This window comes from Hemiscyllium ocellatum, chromosome 37, assembly GCF_020745735.1.
Source record: "Hemiscyllium ocellatum isolate sHemOce1 chromosome 37, sHemOce1.pat.X.cur, whole genome shotgun sequence".
In the NCBI taxonomy this organism is placed as follows: Eukaryota; Metazoa; Chordata; class Chondrichthyes; order Orectolobiformes; family Hemiscylliidae; genus Hemiscyllium; species Hemiscyllium ocellatum.
Genome location: NC_083437.1, coordinates 25,665,093 through 25,677,983, shown reverse-complemented (window position 1 = coordinate 25,677,983; position 12,891 = coordinate 25,665,093). Strand labels below are relative to the sequence as shown.

Sequence of the window (12,891 nt, the reverse complement as noted above, 5' to 3'; positions counted from 1 at the left end):
GGTTTAAAGGCCTGATTCCCACCTCCTCCACTATTTGCCTTGTTGATGTACCTGTGGGTTTTCAGAGATCTGCCAAAGGTCATTATGTAGGTGATCAGTATGATAATTTGCCACGGAGAGAATGCGTCCAAATTCATGCCTGTTGGTGATGTACATGAAAATTCCCTACAGCAAAAAAAAGCACAGATTAATCTTGATATTCGGGGGGGATCAAAGCTTCTAATTTCTGCCAAGAAGCTCCACTTCCAATGCATAATCTTGGAAGAAGATATTCTGGCAAGCTGCTCACTTCCTGGGAAACAATACACTCACCTGTTCCCTGATATTATGACAGAAAGCCATGTCTGTATCCAGGCTGCCAGCATGGTAGAGATCTTTCTCAGTCAGGACTGATTGAAGCAAAGTGCCGTGGATCAGGTATACACTGGAGATGTATGGAACATTCCAGAGACCACTGCACAGAAATAGAGCACATTAGTATCAGTAAACAATTTAAATATTTGGCAAATTATTCAGATCACTGTCCTTTCTGGGAACTATGAATGTCAATTTCCAATGACAGCAGCTATTGGCTGCCCTTCAGCCTACTTGGAGCCTCTTTCACAGATAATTGTGCTGCAAATTGTATCCACATTGTCCCACTGGGAAACATTTCCATTTCCTCACTGCCAAGTATCAGAGAAACCATCATCTGCAGGTCAGTCCATTTTATAATTCATGATCTGTGGCTTACACTCACAAGGCCAATATTTATTAAGAGAAAGCAATGGCGAACCACGTTCTTAAACTGCTGCACTCATGTGCTGTTAGTATACCCATAGTATTGTGAGGGAAGGAGTTTCAAGGTTTTATCTTGGTGATGAAATCCAATGATTATCTGAAACATGGATTTAAATCCAGTCCAGAATCACAGAAAGAGAATCTTTCACCATCAGCCTAATGACTCAATGAGAAGCAAATTTAAAATGAATCTAAATCCAGCTGGTATAATCCAGTGAGAATGAGCCAGTGGATCCAATCCTGTTATGAAGATCTAAATGGGAGTGAATTTGGATTTCATCTAAATTCAGCTAGCGTGATCCAATGTGGAGTGAATCCTGAGCAGAACCAACCTATCCATAGTGGTCCAAAGGAAAGGGAGTTTGTAATGGTTCCACAAGCAAGTTGCCCACTGATCTAGAAGTAATCAGCAACACACCAACAATTTTGTTCACAACAAGCTCCAAAGAAAACTCATGCTGGAATTCTTCTACACTTGCAGCGAGTTTGCAAAACGCATTTGTTCAGCTTGTCGTGTCAGAGTTTGTGTGGCAACATGTGCAATTGATCATAGCCCTTGCCGTTTTTCAACTCAGTGAGAGTAAAATGCTACTCAAAAATATAATTACTCTAAGCATCTAGTCACTGTTGCAATGATTAGATTAACTACAGTAGGGAAACAGGCCCTTCGATCCAACACGTCCACACTGACCTTCCCCCTACATTTACCCTAAACACAATGGACAATTTAGCATGGCCAATTCACCTGACCTGCACATCTTTGGATTGTGGGAGGAAACCCATGCAGACATGGGGAGAATGTGCAAACAGACAGTCACCTGAGGTGAGAATCGAACCCGGTCCCTGGCACTGTGAGGCAGCAGTGAGCCACCGTGCCACCCTCAGTTGGATGGACAATGACTCATTTAGAGATTTGATACAGAGCTTCTCAATACATTTAGGTATTTTTGCCTATTTGGGAGTTAATTGACAATATCATAACACGAAAATGAAAGTTCAAGAGATTTTTAAAGTTGATACTCACACTCTGCGTTGCTGAACAATATCCACATAATCCTCTGATCGGGCGTAATATCCATCAACATCAAGTGCCCCCCAGAAGTTAGACCACAGCTTCTTGTGGCGACTGACCAGTGGTGCCAGTATTGGTCTACAAAGATCAAGGTAATTGATGACATTTATTATAAGACTAGAGCCATTTCTAAAGTCAAGGAATTACAATCTTCAATGCTCTTATAAGTAAGCTTCCATGTCCAAAGGAATGTGGCTCTGAGTTCCAATTCTACAGTTAAATCAAATTCTTACCTTTTTTATCTGGTTTATCATAGCCTAGGTTTTAGCAATTAACGTCAACCCCTGATGCAATGTGACACAATAGAACACTTACCATTAATATTATTTTTAAAGGTTTCTCATCAGTGCCCTTTCTCTGGAATAATTAAAATTAATCAACAAGGTTGTTCACAAGAGTTTGGGATTTGATAATACTCAAATGAAAATCTTTATGAAATAACAACTGTTCAGTATTAATTAATCCAATTAACAGATAGAGCGCCCATCACATTTTTGTCTAATAGAGTAGCTAACTCCTGAATGTCTGCAAGCTCAAGTGACTTCACATTCATTTCTAAAGAATTAATTACCTCAAGTTTCCTGACTCTCAATTCACTGAGTATTCCTTTGCTGAAAGATTTTAAAACTGCTCTTTCCCCAGTGCAGCTCCTTTCCACTTTTAGTCCTTGGCTGCCCTTTGTAGCCCCTGTCCCCATTTATAGCTTCACTCACCACTCCCCTGCCTCAAGACCTTCACTCTCACCAGCCTCTTTTCCCCTTTCACTTAGTTCAGAGGCTGCAGCCTCACTAGCCTCTCTGACCCAAACTTATGCCAGATAAATGGGGAAGAACATTTAAATATTGCAATAAGGCAAACTCTTCTTCATTCAATTATGGTTGGTCTAGTTGATAAATTTGGTGTTGATATGATCATGTACAAGGGACCAAAGATATCATGAGCTGAGGGTTTATTTTGCTTTATATTTCCTGTTTTGAGTATGATAAATTGGAGTTTTGGTGATTTGCCACAGGCCTTTCTTAGTTCCATTAAATGGTGGAGCATGAACCAGGCTGTTCAATCTGCCCACCTAATGTTCTTGTTTTATGTAATTTAACACATTGTGTGTGTGCTGCCAAGCTCTGAAATTGCTGGCAAAGATAGCTGGCATTACCTGCACTGATGACGTCATACTGTAATGACAATGCTTTCTCTGCGAGGATGCATTTGCAAATAATGATGTCATCTGTGCACATGCAGATAAATAAAACTCTGTTGCTGATTTGCGAATGTGTCATGAAAACTGTGGATGAACAACAGCCTAAGGTTCACTAGTGTGTGGTTCTGAACGCATTTTTTGAAGAAATATGAACACTCTCCTCCCATTTCGTCCTTACTGGAGAATTCCTAACCTCATTCTGCTTTGTCTGATTTCATTTGATTACACTTCTTCCTACTATAATCCTCTACTTACAATAGAACTCTGGGGATTTTCCATCCTGCCATACTGAAATGATTCCACCTAGTTGATATGCTAATGTCAGAAAGCTGACATTTAGGAGTTTAGCGACATTCTACAGTGCATTTAAGTAGCCAACATTATCTTTGTTCCTGGCAGCTGCTTTTCCCTTCCTTTGCAGTGACATAACATTGCAAAGATGTGTTTCTGTGCATGCACCATTGCTGCCTCACCTTATGGGGTGTTGACAGTAAACATAGCCTCAAATCTCCTCTCTCGTCTTTCCTGCCCAACCAGACATCAACAGAAAAGCAACAGATAAAGAGGTGGGTGTGTCAGGTATTTTTTCTGACCTGTTCTGTTCAATGAGGAGTTTCAGGATGTCACGATTCTGCAGCACAACTTCAATGTCAACACTGAAGTAATAGTCACATGTCACATCTTGTCGGCACAGGTCACTGTGGTCAGAAGATCACACTGAATTAAACTGCAAACTTTGGAAACAGCAATCTCATTCATACAGTCAGAACAACATATAGATACACCAGAACATACTCCTGCTCCTAAATCCTATGTCTTATGATCCTATCAATAAAAACAATTTATATTTATACACCACCTTTAATGTATAAAAAATTCCATGATAATTCACAGGAGCATAATCAGATTAAATCTGGCATTGCGCCAAACGAGGAGATATTAGGACAGGTGACAAAAGGCTTATAAAATGAAGAGTTTTAAGGAGCATTTTAAAAAGGAGAGGTAGAAAGATTTCTGGAGATAATTCCATGGTTTAGAACTTAAATACCTGAAAGGATGGACTCAAATTGTGGAGAAAAGGGTGTGAAGAATGCATGAGATATCACAGTTGAGCACATAGGTATAAAAATGTACAGACACATTAACGTATATCTGCAAGGGCACACACATACAACATGAAAGAGTAATACATTTACTTGCATGTGCACAAACCATTAACATATAATGCAAGGAGATTGGTAATAGAGACAATTAAAACTTCAATTAAAGGTTCACATTCTCACTTCCCTATACAGAGTTGAGCAAAATCTTTTTCACAAAGACTTGCACATCTCAGCACTTTTCATTATTTCAAGATAGTACAAAACACTTTTCAATCAATTAAGTGCTTTTAGATACGTAATCATTTTTCTAATGTAGGAAACAGCAGCCAATTTGTACATGGCATGGTCTCAGAAACAGCAATGTAATAACGGTCAACTTATGTGTTTAAGTGACCTTGAGCATAATTTTCCCTGTTCTGAAGATGGTAAAAGAGATTATGTGAAAAGGAAATAATGGGGCAACTTGACCTAGATAGAAACTCAATACCACTCAGCAATTAAGTGTTGGGTAAGACGGTCAAATGAGGACAGCAATTACAATCCTAAGGTCATTGATTAATAGCCTTGACCTGTCATGTCCCTGATTGCCTGCCTCCCTGACAGGCAAAAGAAAGGCTTAATTTCCTGACAGAGACGCTATCGTGACCCATCCAACAGATTGCTGTGGGGGCCTCTAAATGCTTCAATCTGAAGGCGATCAGAGGCATGAATGGTGAGGACAAGAAGTAGCCTTTGAAAGCCATACCCATGCCCTTGCCTCTAACCTCTCTGAACCCACCTGACCCTGTGAACCCCACCACATGACCAGGAATTAAAAGTGACAACTTCCTCACCTTTGAATCTCCTAAGGTCTCGACTGGCAAGGTCTGACAGCTCTCGTGACCCAGGTTGCCATGAGCTGAATGGGTTGAGTTATCGCAATCTTGATGATGGTATGTTAGTTGCTACTCAACACACCAGTCCCAATATGGGAAAATTCTGCCAACTAGGTAAGGGATAAATATTGGCACAGTCTACTGGAGAAGTTCTTTGATCTTCAAAGCAGCATTGTAGGATCTTTTATGTTTCCTTGCGAGGGTTGATAGGAACTCATTGTGTCTTCACAGCATTCCCGGAGTGCACTTGGGAGTGTCAAAATGGATTATGTGGTGAAGTCTCAGAAATGTAGTTTGAATCCCAAACAAAGGAAAAGTGCAATCTACAGCAGTCATGATGCAATATCAGTGGACAACATGAGATTTCATTTCTAATTAATGCCCTTTGTTACTCACATCCCCATGTTGCGAGCATCTGCATTGGCAATCTCCTCATCAGGTCCAACTACTTTCACAGTCTGGTACGTGTCCCCATGTTGCTCTACAAACTGCCACACATGCTGCTCATGATGGGTTTGCTGTTAACATAGAGAAAGAAGGAATCTCTAAGTATAACTTTACCAAATCACTTCCATTTCATCCTCTGTACTGAACTTCCTTTAGCACTGGCACTAATCTGATAACATATCAATCAATATATCAAGAGTTCTTTTTAGGAACCATTGACTAAACAAAGGAATAATTTAGAATTTTCCCAACTGTTCAGCAAGGCAATGGTTCTAACAGCAAAGTAAATAATAGATAGCAGAATTGATACTCACTGTGTTGTGGATGAATATTCGGAGTTGCTTCTTTGGATAATTCAAATTCATGAAACGCTCAAAGAAGTTCTCGACAAATGGTGTTGGCTGCTCAATGAAGATTCCAATGAACACTGTAGGTAATTCACTGTCCTAAATATGAGAGAAACAAAATCACTCCCTAGTTTGCAAAGTGATCAATGAATCACAACTTCAGATTTAAGAATGCAATTCATTCTCGGATATATCTCATAGCTGGGGTATGTGGGGAGATCTCAAGTTTATCAGCTCAAGTCACCAGGTCTAGGAACATTGATACTACAAGTCATATTGCACCTGTAAACATCAGTACTATAAGGCTCAGGCTCAAGTATAACATATGGGAAGAAGGACACACTGCCTGTCCCAGCTTTTTAAACTGGTATCAAACAAAGAAAAAGGGACCAGAGTCACTCACCGTCTTTTCTGCCAAACTTATTGTGTCTTTATCACATTCTGTGCAGCCAGTTTCAAAGGTCCAGACCTTTGGAATGTAGTTCCCCATATAATTAAGCTGCAACTTTAAAGTGAAGAAGTCAAATAGTTAGAATAATTTGATAGAAACAGGAAATGTATCCTCTGGTTGAGAGTCTAGAAACAGGTGGCACAATTTAAAAATAAGGGATATGACACTGAGGCACAAGATGAAGTTTTTCTTTATTGTGAACCTTTGGAATTCTCTATCCTAGAGGGCTGTGGAGGTTCAGTCTTTGTGTATGTTAAAGTTGTAATTTTAAGGTTCGTGATTACAAGTGGCACAAGGAGTTAAGAGTCATAGAGTCATAGAGATGTACAGCATGGAAACAGACCCTTTGGTCCAACCTGTCCATCCCGACCAGATATCCCAACCCAATCCAGTCCCACCTCCCAGCACCCGGCCCTAATCCCTCCAAACTCTTCCTATTAATATACCCATCCAAATGCCTCTTAAATGTTGCAATTGTACCAGCATCCACCACATCCTCTGCCAGCTCATTCCATACATGTACCACCCTCTGTGTGAAAACATTGCCCTTTGGTCTCTTTTATATCTTTCCCCTATCACCCTAAACCTATGCCCTCTAGTTCTGGACTCCCCGACCCCAGGGAAAAGACTTTGTCTATTTATCCTATCCATGCCCCTCATAATTTTGTAAACCTCTATAAGGTCACCCCTCAGCCTCCGACGCTCCAGGGAAAACAGCCCCAGCCTGTTCAGCCTCTCCCTGTAGCTCAGATCCTCCAACCCTGGCAACATCCTTGTAAATCTTCTCTGAACCCTTTCAAGTTTCACAACATCCTTCCGATATGAAGGAGACCAGAATTGCACGCAATACTCCAACAGTGACCTAACAAACGTCCTGTACAGTCACAACATGCTCTCCCAACTCCTGTACTTAATACTCTGACCAATAAAGGAAAATATACCAAACACCTTCTTCACTATCCTATCTACCTGCGATTTCACTTTCAAGGAGCTATGAACCTTCAGCAACACTCCCTATGACCTTACCATTAAGTGTATAAGTCCTGCTAGGATTTTCTTTCCCAAAATGCAGCACCTCGCATTTATCTGAATTAAACTTCTCAGCCCATTGGCCCATCTGGTTCAGATCCTATTGTAATCTGAGGTAACCCTCTTTGCTGTCCACTACACCTCCAATTTTGGTGTCATCTGCAAACTTACTGACTGTACCTCACATCCAAATCATTTATGTAAGAGACAAGAAGTAGAGGGCCCAACATCAATCCTTGTGGCACTCCACTGGTCACAGGCCTCCAGTCTGAAAAACAACCCTCCACCACCACCCTCTGTCTTCTACCTTTGAGCCAGTCCTGTATCCAAATGGCTAGTTCTCCCTGTATTCCATGAGATCTAACCTTGTCAATCAGGGTCCGATGGGGAACCTTGTCAAATGCCTTACTAAAGTCCATATAGATCACATCTACTGCTCTGTCCTCATCAATCTTCTTTGTTACTTCTTCAAAAAACTCAATCAAGTTTGTGGGACATGATTTCCCACTCACAAAGCCACGTTGACTATCCCGAATCAGTCCTTGCCTTTCCAAGTGTACATCCTGTCCCTCAGGATTCCCTCCAACAACTTGCCCACCACCGAGGTCAGGCTCACTGGTCTATAGTTCCCTGGTTTGTCTTTATTTGTGGAAATAGGATAAGTAAAAGGCATTGGAGTGTTCAGCTGTGATTGTTTTGGATGGTGGGGCAGGCTTGATAAGCTGAATGGCATATTCTTTTTCCTACATGTGCCAGTGAGCGGGAGGAAGAAGTAGAGGAAGCATGTTTAAGAGAGAGGGACTAGAATCAGAATCAATGAAAGTGAGACAAGTAGAGACAGATTTTGTGAATGAACAAGAGAATGAAAATGTGACATAGAGCACGTGAGCAAGAAAACAAGGACAGGGAATACATAATTATATTTAAGGATTATGTGGAACTGGAATATGAAACTGTTGGACTCTGGTTTGAAAAGATTTTGAAGAAACATGTAATTTCTGAGTGTTGTGTTCAGCAGTAATTACTGAGTCAAATTTTAGTGTTTGCTATTAGCCACCTGCTGTTTTATTGGAAGTCAAGTGTCGGGAAAGAAGACAAGCAAAGCTTTGAAGAGAGTTAAGGGATCAGTTTAATTTCTGGACAATCTTGGTTTGGAAGGGATAGGGGCAAAGTGCTGAAGGCTGCCTAGTTCATCATTTGAACTAAAGTTACTGCTTTAGTGCAGAGGTTGGAGCGACAGTTGAAATGACAAACCTCCAAAAGGTTGGCAGCAAAAAAAACTCTCCTTCACCTGAAAAAGGGAGAAACCTTACAGCAGGATAACTGCGTAAACCTCTCTCAGTGAAATATCTTATAGGAACCTGATAAATTTCCAGAAACAAATATGCTTAACCTCCTCTTAAACTCTGAAACTGAATTGTCATTTCCCTTAAAAGTCCTAAGTCTAAGACTATTCTCATCAAAGTGAAGTTGAAATTTGTTTATAATAAACAGTTATTTTTCAGTTTATTGAAGAAACCTGTTGACAGTCTTTTTTTTATGCTGGATAACAGTAAGGAAGAGAAAAACATTCATCATTTTGGTGACCGAGTGAAACATTAACACTTCTATTATTTCTAGTGGAGATGTTTTTCTTTCATTCATTCATAGGATATGGGTGACTCTGTGTAGGCCAGCTTTATTGCCCACCCCTATTATCCAGAGGGCAGCTAACCATATTGCTGTGGGTCTGGAGTCACATGGCAGATAGGACTAATTTAGTTTGGGATAATGGGCAGCGTGGACTGGTTGGACGAAAGAGCCTGCTCCTATGCTAATGATTCTATACAGGCAAGACCAAGGAAGGACAGCAGTTTCCTTCCCTCAAGGACATCAGTGAACCAGATGGATTTTCCTGACAATCGACAATGGTTTCATGGTCATCATCAGACTCTTAATTCCAGATTTCTATTGAATTCCAAATCCATCATCTGCCAATGCTGGATTTAAACTCTGGTCCCCAGAACATTACCTGGGTCACTGGATTATTAATCTAGTCATAGTATCACTCGGCTTGATTACCAAAGCACTGAAGGTAAATTGAGGCAGTGACCAAGAAAGAGTGTGGAGAACTGGCATGACAGAAAATTAATGAAAGAGTGAATGACTGGCAGAGGAAATGACAGAAATAATGACAGATAAGTAACTAAGAGTTAGAGAGAAATTGCCACAGCAGGAAAGGGACATTTTGAATGAATATGACAGCAATGATAAACAGGCAAATTAAAGGTAATATCACATACAGAATTATATATACATGCATGCAGGAGGCCATTCGTGCTTCTACTGGGTTTTTGAAAAATGAATCAATTTACTGCCACATCCCTGCTTAACATCTTTATAAGATGTCTAACTAAAACAGAAAATGCTGAAAATGCTCTGAAACATATGTAGAGAGAGAAGTAAAATTAATATTTCACATCAAATACCTTTCATTGAGCCAAAATGTTAACTTTATCCCCATCTTAAATGGCATGAGATATTAGATGTAAGAAACAATCGCATATCACAATGTAGGATGTTAGAATCTCACTAGATGATCTGAATGAGATTCCTGCCCTGTAATAAACTTGGGATCATGACTATAGAGACACACCTACCTTTGTGGGACCATTTCCATGGATGATGACAGGCAATGAATTATACTCCATGTTTCGTGCTCTTACTCGTTTATCTTCAAACTTCAGAACCACTTCATCTGGCAATCAGAGAGAGAGAGACCAGCGAATGACAGATTGTGTTAGCACTATTAAATCTCAATACTGACAGTTATTATAAAAGGAACTTTCACTATTAATTCTATATTCCCTTGAAGTTAGTTTATCAATGTAAGTTTAAGACAAAAATACTAGATTGTACATGCAACATATCTAACATAAAACAAAGTTCTGGAAACATTCAGAAATTTGTGTCTGTGGAGAGAGATTTCCCACTATACATTTCCAATGTTTTCTGCTTTTAGCTCTCTGTACACTGTCAGGAAAGAACATGGAATATTCATTGTTCAGTGATGGTTGCGATCTCAGCATTCAGCATTCAGTTTCCAATTTCCATTGTCTGCTTCAGCTAGAATTCAGTTGGTAGCCAGCACCAGGACAGCTCTGCCTAGGTTCATAACTTCACTGACAACATTTGCCTTTACTCTAGCATCTTGAACAACTACAACTGGTGGGAGGTTATGCCCCAAGTACACACTCCTGATGATCTTTATGAACCAAAGGTCACTGCTATGAAACTGGTTTTGAATTTTAGGTGAATTGACAATTGTATAATTATGTTATTTTCTTCTTTATTCTTTCCTAGGATGTGGACATGTCTGGCAAGACAGTATTTGTTACCCATCTTTAAATGGGCTGTTTGAACTTTAATGGAGTGACTTGCTAGGTGGTTTCAGAGAGTCAACCACATTGCTCTGCAGTCACACATTGGCCAGACCAGGTAAGGATGGCACATTCCCTTTTCTAAAGACACTAGTGAACCTGGTGGATTTTTACAACAATTAATGTTGACAGTCATCATCAACATCACTAAGATTAGCATTAACTTCCAATTTCCACTGTAATAGAATTTAATTGAACTAATTGATCAAAGCTTGTGAGAAGATTTGTAGCTTGGGTGCTCATTGTTATGGTTCTGTTCGCCGAGCTGGGAGTTTTTGTTGCAAACGTTTCGTCCCCTTTCTAGGTGACATCTTCAGTGCTTGGGAGCCTCCTGTGAAGTGCTTCTGTGAACTAATTTAATTTAAATTGTACCAGCTGACAGAGGGGAGATTTTAAATCATGTTCCCAAAGCATTTGCCTGGGCTTCTGGATTACTCATCAGCTGACATTACCACTATTCCACGATTGGCTTCTATTTTCATATCTGCTTTATGCTTGAATTCTTGATTGAATGCTTTGTGACATGACTCCTGACTGTGATTCAGAAAAGTGGGAAACACAGAGACCTATACAGGATCCCAACCCGAACATACCAAGTGCTCCGTTCAAATTCTGGAATATCCGACATTTGTGGTCCAAAGTAATGTTCAAACTTGCCTGGAAAAAAAAATGGAAAGAAGGCAAATGTGAACAGGAAGATAATAAACAGAATAAATAGAACTTTGTTGGTCACAATGAACAGAAGCTTGTGCTGCTCCGAGAAGTGGGGAGTGTGGACCATGGTGGGAGGTGGGAGGTGGGGGGGGGTGGGGTGGAGGGGGGGGGGGGGGGTGCGAAATCTTAATTCTGCAGGATGCCAAAATTCAGAATTTCAATGGACGGGGTATCTTTTGCAATTAAGTTTGCAGAATTTTAGAGGTGGGTTGAGCTTCACAACAGCAAAGGTCTGGAAGCCTTTTTGCATGTATTTGCATCTCATGTACGCCTACTAAAATACTAGCTTGCCAGAGGCTACCTCTGCCAATTAATTTCTCTATCAGCAAGCAATATTTGACTTCCAGATTTCTATTGTATAACAGGTGTGCACTAGTCAAATGCATCATCTCAAGGATATTGGAGTAACTAGCCATGGTTTTGTCCTTTTTGGGGAGTGTTTGTCTACTCCGTGTCTTGACTGAGATTGGGTGATGGTACCCCAGTTTGTACAGGCCGTGGAAGATGACCATGGAGTGTAACAGACAAGGGGTAAGGAGCCTGGCCAAATTGAGGAATTATGTCTGTTGCAATGTAGTAGGGTATTCACCACCAGGGAAGGGTTATAGTGAATGTGAATGGTGCAGCTACAGTTTGGAGTGGTTTCTTAGGCAGGGCTGGTGGTTGACTGAAGGTACTGTGTCTACAGGCTACTATCAGTTGTGTCAATGTTGGGGTCATGGTGATTAAGTTGAAGATATTGGGAAGTGGCTGGGACAGTGTCAGAGATAGGGCGAAGTGGGGCTTTGAGAGTTCCCAGTTCATAGAAAAGAGGCAGATGGTCACATGAGGGAGGTCTTTAAAGGTAAAGCAGTAGGTAGTTCCATGGATGGGCATGGTGAAGATGATGGCTATGCTCTCAGGGAGAGGTTGGGAGGGAGAGGAAGGAGGAAGAGGAAGGAGGGAAGGAGGGAAGATGAAATGAAGGAAAGTGTAGTGGAACTTTGGAAATGAAAGTGATGCAGACCATTTTGCTTTTCTCTAGATCAGGGCAGAGTTTCTCATCAATAATGCATAGTCAAATAGAAAGCAGGGATTTGCAGATGGGAGGAGTTACTGTAGAGTTCCTGGGGTTAACTAAAGGCAAATTCTTGTAGCAATGAGCCAACAGCATGAGAACCAGGCTCAAGTGTACTCTCCTCTCTATGTGAAGTGCCCATAGGGCAACACGTTCACTCCATGACTCAGGAGCCTCATGACATTGAAATGTCAGCAAGGTCAGGAACTACAATAAAATTTGAGATGAAAGGCATTTTGTATGGTCAAAAGCAGGAAAAAAATGAGAACAGCAAAGGAAATAGTGAACAGATTGATCCCTGCCATTTATTCTATCACTTCATGCATAAATGAGGATGGGACATGTGAATCCTGCACTTCTACTAGCTATGGTGCAGTGAGGCATCCCTGAACATGGGAT

The 12,891-nt window shown here is 40.7% G+C and overlaps 1 protein-coding gene across 2 annotated transcripts in view; it reads right to left on the bottom strand.

Moving 5' to 3' along the window:
* plod1a (procollagen-lysine, 2-oxoglutarate 5-dioxygenase 1a) overlaps positions 1-12,891 on the bottom strand; it is a 32,028-nt gene that overhangs the window by 9,399 nt on the left and 9,738 nt on the right. For both annotated transcript variants that reach the window (XM_060852430.1, XM_060852431.1), the window contains exons 6-14: positions 11,315-11,378; positions 9,942-10,039; positions 6,226-6,327; positions 5,790-5,921; positions 5,425-5,546; positions 3,644-3,748; positions 1,805-1,930; positions 313-454; positions 52-165 (exon numbers count right to left, since the gene is read on the bottom strand). In XM_060852430.1, the coding sequence (XP_060708413.1) occupies positions 52-165; positions 313-454; positions 1,805-1,930; positions 3,644-3,748; positions 5,425-5,546; positions 5,790-5,921; positions 6,226-6,327; positions 9,942-10,039; positions 11,315-11,378 (1,005 nt within the window). The remainder of the gene's footprint in view (positions 1-51; positions 166-312; positions 455-1,804; positions 1,931-3,643; positions 3,749-5,424; positions 5,547-5,789; positions 5,922-6,225; positions 6,328-9,941; positions 10,040-11,314; positions 11,379-12,891) is intronic.